Here is a 13,852-nt window from a genome sequence, read left to right on the forward strand (position 1 = left end):
CATTTGGTTAAATATTGGATGGTAAGGTAAAATATATCTATAACTTAGAAATTACACAGACTATTCATCTCATGTATATGAATGTATAAGATTCGATTTGAAACAAATAAAAGTACCAAAACCCAGATAATCACAACAGTTAAATGAACGGGTCACACAACAAATTCTGTTAAGACATTCTGTTATCATATACTCACAGTTAGGTCATTCGAAATATGTTTATCAGCTTTTTCCCACATAAACACAACATGGAGTTATCTTGCAGAACGCCCTGGCTATTTTATACATTACAACGAAAACTGATGTTGACAACAACTCTTCCAAATTCCCAAAAAGACAAAGTAGCATTAAGTAGTCTGTATAACTTGCAAAGTATTGCAAGTTATTTATAGCTATCATATAGCTTTTTTAGGTCTAAATTATTAATCACTGAAATAAGCGGTGTCCTATCTACTTGTATTTTCTTTAATGGGACCGAGTGTGCTGTGCTTCTGACATAAATAATATCACAAACCGGATTCAATCCATTTCAATGAGTCGGGTGAAAATAATACAGTTTAAAATAATTTAAAATAAACCAAAACGCTAGAGTAAGCTTTAATTTGTTATAATGCTGCTGTGTCTATTGGTTGTATTCTGACCTCTTGATCAATTTTGGTTAAAATATTACTAATTTCAACTAATTTAGTTTGATTTTGACAGGTAATTTATTACTTGGACAGATTCAAAAGAATACAGTTTGGCAACATAGAATGGCAAAAAGGCAAAAAGTCCAAAGCCTCATTTCTGCATCCGTTGACATAAATATTTTTTCAGTTTAAACTGAAACTTGAAACTTCTTTGCCAAAATTTTAACTGGAGATCACATTACTATGCAAAAAAGGGTACAATATGCTCTACTGTATATGTATACATGATAAATATATATATAGTTGAAAGAGCACTTGAATTCAAATCATTGCAAGTATTCTATAGCACAAAAAAACTATTACTTGCAGATGTGACCATCACCTTGCTTTTAAAAATGTGTTGAACTAAGCAAGATAAACAAGTTAAACAATATACTTTATAATGTATAAAATGAAGTCTCAATAAATTCAACACCAAATGCTCAAAAGTCGAGCTACCCTGTGTACGTTGCTTCCTACATGTGTATGCTGTTGCGTTTAGATGTGACAATAGGCCATTTCTTTACAGACGATTGAGCTCTCAGTGTGAGAAGCAGTAAAGTTCTTCATTCCAGTTTCCTGGTAAATCTTGGCTAATGACCATCTTTAAGCCTCTGTTGAGTTCTTAAGCGTCTCCAACTCAGTCTCAACTTGAGCTTTGGAGTGGGAAGTGTCTCGCTTGCGCTGGAAGACAGCCGCTATCTCCTCCAAAGTCTTCCCCTTTGTTTCAGGCACACGTAAGTAGATAAAAACAGTGAACCCGAACAGAAGTACAGTGAAGATTATGAAGACGTAGCTCCCACACATCTCCTATGGACCAAAGTAGAGTGTTCAGGTTTTCTTCTTTTTTTTAAATAAAGTAAAACATGGAAGTATATATGAATAACTGTACCTCTAAATAAGGGAAAAACATGCCAATAATGAAATTGCTAGTCCAGTTACAGAAGCCGGCTAAAGCGATGGCCGCTGGACGTGGCCCTTGACTGAAGAGTTCAGCCACAAAGAACCATGGGATCGGCCCTGGCCCAATCTCGAAGAATGACACGAACAGGAATATGGCTGTCATACTGATGTAGCTCATCCATGAGTAAACATCCTGAAAAGCAAAGAATTAAGAATGAGCTGTTAAAAACAGACACACCTCCAGCCATGTAATAGAAAATGATATTCAGTTTCAAAGCAGCTTCCCAACACATCCACTGTGACCCCACCTGTAAAGCCATCCCCAACGTCATGGCTACGGTACAGCAACACATTCCTCCCAAACCAACCAGAGTGAGAGTCCGTCTGCCTGCCCTGTCCACTAAAGCCACCTGCAGATTACGCATGAAAACACAAAAGAATGGCATTTCAATGCAAAGAGTGAACTGATAATGATGATAATTCTCAAAAACATTATCATAAAATAGCTTTTGGCTATTTCAAAGCACCAAATGAATGCAAAATGTTGAGATTATTTGAATTAAAGGCTCCTGACGTGTTACTCCAAACTGTTTTCACTTGCAGGCTGCCCTTGAACTGACAGAGATAAACACAGCAAAGTCCCAGATAAGATCTGGCTGCTCTCCAGCTCTGAGGCCATAGAGAAGTCAGGCTTGAGCAAACTCTCCTGGTCTAACATTTATTTATCCACCTGCTTTTCATAGTTCACCCAAAAGAAATCCGTCATCATTTATTTACCCTCACGTCGTTAAAAATCAATTTATAACTGGAACACAAAAGAAGATATTTTGAGAAATGTCTTTGTGGAATTGTGTCCATACAATGGAAGTCAATGGAATCCAATGTGGTTCGGTTACTTTCAAAATATCGTCTTTTTTGTGTTCTGCAGAAGAAAGAAAGCCATAAAGGGTCAGAATGACATGACAGTTAGTATGATGAAATCTCATTTAACCATTCAGATACACAGTGCACGTTAACACAATTGTGAATAAAGCGTAAATGTCATATTTTAAAATAATCTGTAAACTTCAGTTGAGTCTTAAATCACTGCCATGACCCGTTAAGAGACGGTAAGACCTAAGAGACAACATCACTCTGCTGTTTCCAAGAAACCGAAGCATGTTCCTGAGCAGCCAGTGTTTGCCTTTAAATTAGCGTCTGTTTACCGAAACGAGGGTGAAAATGATGTTTATAACTCCCACTCCAATGGTGGCATATACGGGCTGACCGACCCCCGCTGTCTGGAAGATCGCAGTGGAGTAATAAAAGATCTAGACAGAACAAAACAGATCAAACATTACTATTGTCTAATAGCAAATGATAGTCAGATAGAAATATTTTATTTATGAATGAACAAGAGGTGGAGTTAGTTTACAGCATTAATCCCTGAGAACTGCTGTGAAAAATGCATCATGAGGGCCACAAAGAGCTGCTGGCGATACACAGAGGCACGAACAAGCCTCAGGATGGACATTTTGGCTTCTTTCATGGCTTCTTCCTTCTCTGCCTGCATCTCTGAGATGTCCTTTGTCATGTCGTAATCACCTTTTAACCTTCTCAGACCTACCAGAAAAGACGGCAGTCAGAATTGAACATTATTATTCTGTCAGTCCTCATTTTGGCATTTTATATACAGTAACTGACTTAAAGGGCATTCAGGCTGTACATTTTATTTATACAGTAGTATAAATTAACATTTAGATAATTCTGGTTGTCAAGTCTAAAAACTCTAAAAGTCTAAAACCTCCTGATATTTAATGCAAGATTTTATAATGAAGTTTGGGAGTGAGAAGGTTTTGGACATACTCTTGCATGCCTCTTCCTTTTCGCCTACTTTGATGTAGAGGTAACGCGGGCTCTCGGGACACAGAAACAACATTAAACTCTGCAGGATGGCCGGAGCTCCAGATAGACCCAGCAACACTGGCCACATGTCATCATTTCCAAGCAGAAAATCTAGACCAATGACCTGCAGAATAAAAGGACATCTGCACAAATCCTTTTTTTTTAGATCGATTTTTGTTTTATTTGTACAATTAAGTGAGAGAGTGGACAGGAAGCGAAGTGGGAGATAGAAGGGGGTGTGTTCGAGCAAGGACCACGAGACCGTAATCAAACGCGGGTCGGCCAATGGGCGACACGTCGGAGCACCGACCACAAGGGTATCGGACCCAATTTGCACAAATCTTACAGCTAATATGAACAAAAAAAACGAACAAAAAATGAATAAACTGCACGCTTTTTATATAATCATAATTAATAGTCATAATTGATTTTTTATGAATGCTTTTTACACAATCATAATTCAGAGCTTAAACCACAAAATTGGAAAGATAATACAAAAACCTGACAGTATATTTATATTTATAACAGGAAATTATAAAACTGTCTTTCTGTGGAAGGTCAGGGATGCTCATGCTGTTTTTAATCCGGGTCATTTGTGGACATTCGGTCTCCGCTGTCTCCACCAATAAGCTGGTGTGTGGTTGAGGAGATTCCCCTCTTTCGTGTAAAACGCTTTGAGTACCCAGAAAAGTGCTATATAACTGTAATGAATTAATTCATTTCAATGTACTCAATTCGTGGATTACATGACTGATACTAATATATATGATATGTATTTATAAAATGCGCCACTACCATTACAATGCTCAATACGGACACTCTTGCGAATAAAGCCGCACCTTCTAAAAAATAGATCCAAACGTCAGTCGATAAAGACTGGCCATTCTCTGGGGAGGGGCTCTTGTGTGGCCCTTGCCAGCCTGTGCGCATGTGCAGTAGCTGAAGCAACCTCTAAAAAATGTGATTTTTAGCAGAGTTTAAACCTAGCAAACCAAAGTTATGGTACAGTCATGTTTACTCATTGATTGGAAATATGCCATTTAATTGTGATTTTTGCCAGCGATTTTATTTGCCTTCCACCATTCAAGGAGACAGGACTCTTGACTTGCTTTGACATACATAGCTGGCCGGAGGCGTAGCAAACGTGGCCGCCGAGTTGCAAGACCTTGCTGAAACTCACTTGGCTAATAAGGATGCCAGTTACAAGAGCCAGCTGGTGGAGGGTTCCCAAAGCCCCCCGATACTTCACTGGGGAAATCTCTCCAATGTACATGGGCACCAAGCCAGATGCCAATCCTTAAGAAGTCAAATATAAACAAATGAAATAGTATTAGCAATATGAGAGTCAATCGAGTCAAATAGTATTACAAATAGTCACATATGTTAATCCACAGGTAAAATGATAATACTTGTAGATAAGTTTAAAGCTTCTCTTCAGAATGTACTTCATTATAGTACATTCTCACCTGATTTCAATTAATATTTCATGTTCACAAATGTAATTATCTGTTAAGTAGCCATGTCATACTGTATGTAAGACAATGTAGACTCAGCAGGTCAATCCACTTTAGGATGATATAAGACCCCTCCACTTTGCATCAGGATCTCGATTTTGCAATAACGACCGGCTGATTGTACATCATTCCTTATATCATTTATTACAATAAAGATGTTTACTGGAAACATTTACCATCTGTCGAAATCTTATTTAAAGTGCACTGTATAGCAGTAGTATGTACTCTTATGTCTATGTGAACATAGTACGGACAAAGTTCTCCATCTTACCACAATACAGTCCCATGACAGCACGTCCTGCTATCACCATGAGGTGAGGTGTGCCCATCTTAGCCAGACCCATGAGCAACCCTGCAGTTATGGCCAGGACATTTGTACCCAGCATACCTTTGATCCTGAAAAAACAATGTTGAGACGCATTCAGGAAGCTCAATTAACTTTAACTCTTAATAAAAGGGACAGTTCAATTCTGTCATCATTTACTCACCCTTGGGTTGTTCCAAATCTGCTTTGTTTTGATTTACACCGCGATAAATATTTGGAAGAACGGTGGAACCAAACAGTTCTTGGCCACCATTGACTTCCATGGATAAAATAAAATGGAAGTCAAAAGTGCCTGAGAACTGTTTGCTTTCCTACATTCTTCAAAATATCTTATTTTGTGTTAAAGAGAACAAAGACATTTATGAAGCAATTTATCCTACTATGACAGTCAGTGGTGGCCAAGAACTGTTTGGTTACATGCATTCTTCAAAATATTTTTCTCTGTATTCATCAAAACAAAGAAATGTATAAAGATTTGGAACAACTTGAGGGTGAATAAATAAAGACAGAATTTTCATTTTTGGTGAAGTGAACTACATAAGAAATTTAATTGACAAGCAGCTCATCAGAAGGGAGAGAAAGTGAGAGACACACTGTTTGCTCCCACTGTCACTGTTGAGCTGCCTGTCATGCCTGAGTTACATCGACCATGATAAATAAACAATAACTCATTAAAATTGCACATGGACTACAGTATATGAGATGTATTACATGTTCATCGATCATGTTTAACATTTGAAATTGTATTTAAATTAGAAAATGAATATATCGTTTTAAACTGAGATGTTATCTTTTGTGCATAATTATCAGATTAAGATACTCCACCTTCCCCGGAAGTCGCTAACAAAGCCCACTAGAAAGGATGACAGCATGCCTCCGATGGAGAACGAGGCCACTGATAAAGACCAGTACATGACAACCGAAGGATGGGTTGAATCTTCAAGTGTCGCATTGTTAGCTCCGTCAGTGCGAGTCAGGTCTTCATTGTAGACACCTAGAGATCTAGCATAGTGCCTCTCAATGACCTTCAACACAAAATGACATACTAACGCTATTAATAAAATTTCCTTCTCCTGGACATAAAACCTGAAGAAGGTGAATCCATATTTTGCAATGTCCAGAATATGTTAAGATATTCACTTCGGTAGTAGATAGGTTGAAATAAACGTGTTAAGAAAACAAAAATTTGGATGTGATGTCTGACCGACCTTCTGTGGTGCATTGATGACTCCCAAACTGTATCCTATCTGCAGAGAACCAAGAGCTGCTGTGAACACAGCCAGAGCCAGTGTGCCTGTTAACTGCTGCAGGACGTGAACACAGGAGACCATTCATATACACACTTGTTTCTTTATCGTAGAGCTTTTCATTGATTCGATTGAACAATTTCATTGATGCTTTTATACTAGCTTTAATATAGAGCAATACTTACAATAATTCTTCAATAATGACTAACAAAGTTTTGTAAAGAATGTTTCACAATATGTTTATTAAGATGCTTCCTTATTAGACTTATATTGGGTTATTAGGTCAAATATGAACATTGATCGGCATTAAATAACCAAGCATTTATTAGAGCGTGAGTTGGTCCCCACAGTATGGCTCGTTTTATAGGTTATATTCTGTGGATATTTGAAAATCATACACACAAACAAATTCCTTATGTAGTGGCAATGAAAATTATGAATTAATTGGATTTTCATGATTGAATTTCAGCGGAAGATACAAACCTTACTTCCGGTAAGATCCAATTAAATTGAATACAATTAATATAAAATAAATAGTTATATAAAATTAAATGGTATAACCAAACACAGACCGGAAGTTAACATTGTGCCAGGTGCATTTAACCATCTACACTATAGACGGTACAGTCCATCTTAGTTATTTTCTGTGGTTACACGTTTGTCTTTCTAACACCAATCAGAAGCAGTGCTCCAAATATCATAGTGTGCAGAAATATACAGTACAATGAAAATAAAGAGGTTCTATTCTATTCTGATGTCATTATTGATCAGCTTATTGCACAGTTTAAGAGAAAGGTATATTAATTACATATTAAAGCAATTATCATAAATACATTAAAGAGACTTCACAAAATGTGCATGTAAATATACATCAAGAAACAATATTAAGAGAATGTTGTGTAATAGTCACTGTATCGCTCAAAAAATGAAGCCTCTTATTATCAAATCATAATACTCCAGATATACTGTAATAAAAGAGCAACTAAACTTTCCCATGTACCATGATTCCCAGTTATTCATTTCTCCATTTACAACTGCTCTACAATGGCTCTATTTAATTTAAAATCACAGTTACATTAATGATCAACTCCGTAACATCACAATTACAGAACAAACAACCTCTGCACTCCATATTCTGCATCTCATCACTTAAAGAGGTTACTTAAAGAAAAAAGGACTTGTGCGAAACTAACACAAATCAACGCTAGCTACAATTCCACATTTGCTCCACATACATTTCAAGCATCCAATCGTTATTATTAAGATGGAAAAATCCATTTACCTTCTCCATTTTGTTTAAAGCGTGAGGAAGCACGTCTTGTCTTCGCTAACAGTGGCTACAAGGTTCTGGGCTACTTTCCCAATAGCCGGTAAATGATCAATCGTGTCACAGAAGGATCATGCCGCACATTTGTGCTGCGCTTAAGAGACCACACACCAGATGATACACCTGATCATACTGATCACCATGTACTACAACAGTGTTTATAAGAAAACCTTTTTCCTTAAAATATAACGCTATTTGAAAATGATCGGGATAGTGTAGGACTGAGATATTAATGTGTTTGTGATGGTAGTTGTTTAAAGAATGTCAGGTGTCAGCATTGTTGGATTTTGTTTTTCGATCAGTATAACAAAGTGACTGGATAAGAAATTTTGCTTGTGCAAGAAGTTAATATATTACACCTACGATCGAAGAGCAAAGTCTGAGGGTCGTCTCAGCAGCTTTGTGACAACAGATTCTACAAGGAGAGAGGGAACACAGGCAAGGCAAAAAAGGTACTTATCGGTTTTATTTTTCGTATCATAAAATAAAAAAACAAACAAACAAACAAAAACAGAACATAGTGCTTCTATCACCATAATAGAACCAAAACTTTGTTTACAGCTTCCAAACGAATGACGATCATTAAAAACGTATTAAGACAGAAAGATTCAGTTTCCATTCTTGTGTCAAATAAAGTTGTTCATTAAAAGAGCTCAGTGAGGTCCGAATGAGTTCTTCCCCGGCACTGGCCAACACAGTGTTTCACACAGCATACACACATCAGCAGGACATTATTGCTAAAAACTTCTCATTCCATCACCATTCAAATATTCTTCTTTTGCTATGTAAGAGATGTGAAAGAAATATAAATATCTATATACTGTGCAAACATCAAGTGACTTGAAAAACGAACGCATTGAACTAAAGCCCCAGACAAACAAACAAAAAATGCAAATAATCAAATTCAAAGCAGAAAGATGTAATGAACATATCAAAAACAATACAGTATGGCTAATGTAACTGGTTCCTCCTGTTGACCTACAGTAGTAGTTTCTAAACAAAACATTTCTGATATTACAGGCCAGTAATAGCGAGTTCTACATTATTGTTGCTAAACACTCTTTTCCTTTTTTTAAGTTTTGAGTTTATTTTGACAGATTATGAATTGTTAATAAAAGTGCATGAAACTATATCTTAACACAAGAATATCTTCAAAAGAGAGGCTTATGTTAACATCAGCCCAACAGTGATGGCTGAAGACGCAAAAATAGAAAATCATTCTCAATCCGCAGTTGTTACTGAAATACATGTGCTTAGATATTTCTTTTCTTTTTTACTATAACCCTAGACTCATGGGAATTTGTGTTAATCAGATATGTTGATCGTACAACATCGTACAAAATCTTATCCAGTGTCTACACAACACATGCAAACAGTGAACGGGACACATGTCTCAATGTAATGTAAATCTGACTCTATCTTACTTTGTAAACAGTCTTTCTCCGGTTTTGTCATGTTTAAAACATTCCGAAAGAAACCTAGAGAAGTGAACGGACGAATTGAAAACATGGTTTGCAACATGAACCGTTCATGACCCAGGCAGTAATGTTGTCGACTACTTCCGCCTTTTCAACCTCAAAGCTATAACACTTTAACAAGCTGAACTACATTTTGATACAGTACTTTGGATAATGTACAGTATATGGATCTTGTTGACAATATACAAATGAGCACCAGTGTTATTTGTATCTTTTTGAGTGTTACTTGTTGTTCTCCTTTAAGAGAAAAACTGGCATCACAGATATTCGTGAATCTGGCAAATCTGTTGCCAGTACCGGAAAGTGGAACATCAAGAGACTTAAACTTGATTTTAGCTCTAGTGCTAATCCACACATTTTTTAATCTTTTTAATACTCTGATTCTTTACAACCATGCAAAATGACTAAAATTCACTGAAACCTGAAAAGAAAGAGTCAATCAAAAGTAGAAGGAAAACATGGGCCGGAAGGTAAAGGGGTGAAATACTGAAAGAACGGATTTCAGGCTTCATCAGAGGACACAAATAAGGTCTAAAACAGAGTTTGAGCGCATCTGCTCCCCCTGCTGGGGATCACGTGCCACTGCAGGTGATCTCAGATACCGCATCTTTATGAGCAGTGTACAGAGAGCCAGTGCTCTCCCTACAGAAACACGTCCGTGTCTCAAGGCTCAATCCTCGAGTCTGTATATTTTTTCTTTTCTTAGACCAGTGTCAATGTAGCGTGCGCTCACACAGAATGCAGACGGGAGAAACGGCTCCACAGTGTTCGGTCTGCAGGAGCTTCACCAGTTCATCAGAGAGTTCCTGTTGAGCGTCATGAAGAACACTTGACTGCTGCCGCCCGACCGGACCGAGGCGAAGAACACCTACAGAAAATAAAGTTGTAAAATAATCTAGTCACATTAATTATTAAACCGTAAAAAGTTGAATAAATGAAATCTATATTTCATGCACTGGACCAAAGGGTGATCAAATTACCATCCTAATGCATCTTATTGATCGCTATAATGTACATTTCATGCTGTTCTGGGGATTTTTAAAGTCGTTTTGGCGAAAGGATCCAGGTTTGGCTGGTTGGCAAGGCCCCATAAGCCCCTGCTGGTTAATGTCGTAACTATACCATATGGTTCTAAAAGCATTTCCCTACACTCAAATCTTTTATGTATTAGCTGTTTAATGACTAAATCAATATTTGTAAGCAACATACTGTATATTGATAGCAACATTACAACATACTACCTAAAATGTGACAGTCTTGAGGTGCTCTATGTGGTCATTCTGCTATATATAGCTACACTAAAGAAAATCATCTTACATTTACATTTATGCATTTTTCAGACGCTTTTATCCAAAGCGACTTAAATTGCATTAACCTATACATTTATACTTCGGGATGTGCAATCCCCTGGGATCAAACCCACAAACTTGCGTTGTTACGCAATGCTCTTACCACTGAGCTAAAGGAAAGCTATAAATTGCTTGTTCAGGTAACAGGCTAACATCTAAAATCCATCCTGGAACAACAAGTCCAAATTGGCCTCTTTCAGCTTTTACATCAGGAAAGATGTTATAGTATGTCAGAATTGTATAGAATTGAATGTTGAGTTAACTTTTCTAAGCTGTTGTTAAAGTGTCTGACCTTGTCGTTCCTCTCACAGAGGAACTTGAGTCTCTGAGCTCTCTTGTGCATGAAGACACCATCCAAGTGTCCCGTCTCGACCGAACGGATCTCAATGGCTTTCTCTCCCCAGCCCATGATCTGGTTGGAGTGGATGTAAGCTGCAAAACAAAACCTAGTTTTGAGCCCTCCTGCATAGGCAGTCATCATGCAAACAATGAACCTAAAACTGCATACCAAAATGGGAATTCTGTTGAAAACCATGGTTGACTAATTGTTAAAAATTGATCAAATGTGCATGTTTTTTATCTTATGACAGATAGTTGGGATATGCCAAACCCAATCAAACAGTGAGTGAATGCAACTCTTGATGTTTCTTTTATATCTTTCATATAACAGCAGAAGTTGGGAGAAGTTGAAGCCTAGTTCAAATATTTTTGAACTTTGGATGAACTACTTTCATCTTCACCCTCAAGGCAGAGTCAGTGTGTTTGAGGACTTCTGTTGGCTGTGGATCCCTCAAGCTCTGCTGGAATGAGCTGACATAACACTCTCTGCTGCTGTTCTAGAGGACAGGCGGATATCAGAGAGAGCGTGGACTCGCAGTAATATTAGTCATTAAGACATACTGCAGGATACATCCTTCTGTTCGGATAAACATCATGGGACTAAATTTGGAGCCCAATGTTGGTGTGTCTGGCTGGCTAGCTCAAACAAACAAATGCATTTCTAATGTAAGGTTTGAGAGCAATTTAACACTTTTAAACGTTTAAAACATTGATTTACCTAAAGACACACCCTTTACATACACACCCTGATACCCCAAATATGGACTTCGAAGAATACCATGATATTACCATGGTACACTACATGTCTGGAAAACGGTTACCTTTATTTATAATGATGCAACGTCCAAAAACAACATATCGGATCAAAGAATTAAAACTGCTATTTACTAGTCAATACAGTTTCTCCTGTTTTAAATACAAAATATACTCACCAACAGATGTGGGCATCTCTCCCCACTGCAGGACAACATCTTTAGTGATTCTGCCATAAGTGTTGACATAAACACCCTCGTCCTCATAACACAGCAGCATTTCCATGCCATCAGTCTTGGGGAGCACCACGATGGCATGAGGGTTCACAGTGCTCTGAATCTAAGAGACAGAAGGAGAGAGTTTTCAACCGATTTTGTTGTATTGCTTAAATTGAACATTAAAGGGGAACATTCTGTCTTCTAGGAGACTTTGTTTAATATCATAGCAAATAATATTATAGGCAAAAGAGAAAATCCCAATACATAATAAAGTTTCATGACCATCCTATAAAAATAAAATGTAATAAAAGCTCCAGCTGGACTGATGCATTTAATTACAAGGGAATTAAAACTGCAGGTTATCTAATCATGGACACCTTACAGCTCTTAGTTTAGATCAGGGGTTCTCAAAGTTTATATTCAAAGGACCGAATCTGAATTCTTGTCAACGTCGAAGGTCCGGTACAATAATTATTACAAAACTTGCTTTTAATAAACATTTAAAACAACTTTAGATTAAAAAAAATCAACTCTATATGAAGAGTTTATTTGGAAAAACAGACAACTCCGTTTTTTTAAATCACGTTTTTATTGTGTTGATCAGCTGTATTTTATATTATCACCTAATCAAAAGAACCCAATGGCAGTTTCATTGATATTTATTTGAACGCACGATAAAAACATTGTTTTTACACATCTTGTTTACAAGCTTTTTTTTTGCAGATCCACTCTTCACATGCTAATAATCATATTCATGGCATCATCTAGTCATACTTGCGTTTACGGTCTTAACTGTTACATACAGTGCTGCATTTTTATACAACAAATGCACAGACAGACCAAGAGAAAGACGAGGTGAGTCGGCAAAGCAAAACCACGCGCTCGTGGGGCTTTACCGGCAACATTTTATATACACGCTTTACCTGAAGAAGTCGGTAAACACTACTAAAGACGCGCAAAATGCTCGCTGCCAACTGAAAACAATTAAAAAGAGTCGCGTCTAACAGCAATAAATGCTTTTTGTGATCGGCCCCCTACACTGGTTTGTGTGTGTGGTGCGCCTGTGTGTGTGTGTGTGTGTGCACGCGTGCCTGCATGCGTGTTTGTTTGGAACTTGGCGGGTCCGGAACGAATTCCCTCCCGGTCCAAATCCGGACCGGGGTCTGGACTTTAGGCAGGGCTGGTATAGATAAAGTCCCTATGCTTCTATGAAACTTTAAGCCATTTCATTTTTAACATTTGTCTTGGAATATTCTGGAAATCTTGTTAAAAAAAAACACGTACACAACACAATTATAAATGAGGTTTGTATAACGGATTATTTGCCTCCTTTAAGGCTCCAGGAATCATCCTTGCACCTTTACACAATTAAAGGTGCCATCAGGGGACCAGAATGTGTTTGTAGGCGCATGTTGTTTTACCAAGTTTAGAATATAACCCCCATGAGCAACATCGCCTGGGGAACCTGAACCAATCACAACGAAGCTGATCAAGACCGGCTCCCCTACCCAGGAGCACATCTGAATCTTGATTTTACAGATGCCAAACCAGAGCACATAAGTAGGCATAGATGCTAGGGGTTTTGCAATATAAAGGTATTGATAATAATGTTCTGGGATATTAAAAACAATGTTTATTGATCGTGTTAAAATCTGGTTAACATTCATAACATAGTAGGTGGCAGGTTTTGCACCCGTTTAACATTTTGTCTTCCTGTACTCAATTATTTGTATTGTAATTTAGTTTAATTAGAAACAATTTAATAAGAGGATTAGTTTATAACATAATTATCTCAATATTTTGTGATTTTATTTTTAGTCATAACTCATTATTATAAGTGACCCTTT

At 37.4% G+C, this 13,852-nt stretch overlaps 2 protein-coding genes across 11 annotated transcripts in view; both read right to left on the reverse strand.

The window, feature by feature from the left end:
* Nucleotides 1–683: 683 nt before the first annotated feature.
* slc2a2 (solute carrier family 2 member 2) lies at nucleotides 684–8,155 on the reverse strand. Its single transcript, XM_056742488.1, has 11 exons — nucleotides 7,824–8,155; nucleotides 6,503–6,598; nucleotides 6,120–6,319; nucleotides 5,241–5,365; nucleotides 4,636–4,751; nucleotides 3,417–3,579; nucleotides 2,986–3,173; nucleotides 2,777–2,881; nucleotides 1,880–1,981; nucleotides 1,561–1,764; nucleotides 684–1,478 (listed from the first exon to the last, which is right to left on the reverse strand). The coding sequence occupies exons 1-11, from the start codon at nucleotides 7,830–7,832 to the stop codon at nucleotides 1,275–1,277; spliced, it is 1,512 nt and encodes a 503-aa protein (XP_056598466.1). The 5' UTR covers nucleotides 7,833–8,155; the 3' UTR covers nucleotides 684–1,274.
* Nucleotides 8,156–8,316: 161 nt separating this feature from the next.
* Nucleotides 8,317–13,852, reverse strand: part of tnika (TRAF2 and NCK interacting kinase a) — a 91,949-nt gene continuing 86,413 nt past the window's right edge. For all 10 annotated transcript variants that reach the window (XM_056742481.1, XM_056742485.1, XM_056742484.1 and 7 more), the window contains 3 exons: nucleotides 11,967–12,126; nucleotides 10,988–11,127; nucleotides 8,317–10,214 (listed from right to left, as the gene is read on the reverse strand). In XM_056742481.1, the coding sequence (XP_056598459.1) occupies nucleotides 10,131–10,214; nucleotides 10,988–11,127; nucleotides 11,967–12,126 (384 nt within the window). In that variant the 3' untranslated portion in view covers nucleotides 8,317–10,130. The remainder of the gene's footprint in view (nucleotides 10,215–10,987; nucleotides 11,128–11,966; nucleotides 12,127–13,852) is intronic.

Source organism: Triplophysa dalaica, chromosome 3 (genome assembly GCF_015846415.1).
Source record: "Triplophysa dalaica isolate WHDGS20190420 chromosome 3, ASM1584641v1, whole genome shotgun sequence".
Taxonomy (NCBI): domain Eukaryota; kingdom Metazoa; phylum Chordata; class Actinopteri; order Cypriniformes; family Nemacheilidae; genus Triplophysa; species Triplophysa dalaica.

Excerpts from the sequence above, each read along its gene's own strand:
- slc2a2 (XM_056742488.1), bottom strand. Across the intron at positions 4,752-5,240 it reads TGTCATGGGACTGTATTGTG|GATTGGCATCTGGCTTGGTG; the intron begins GTAAGATGGAGA and ends TGACTTCTTAAG. Across the intron at positions 3,174-3,416 it reads AAAGGAAGAGGCATGCAAGA|GTCTGAGAAGGTTAAAAGGT; the intron begins GTATGTCCAAAA and ends CTTTTCTGGTAG.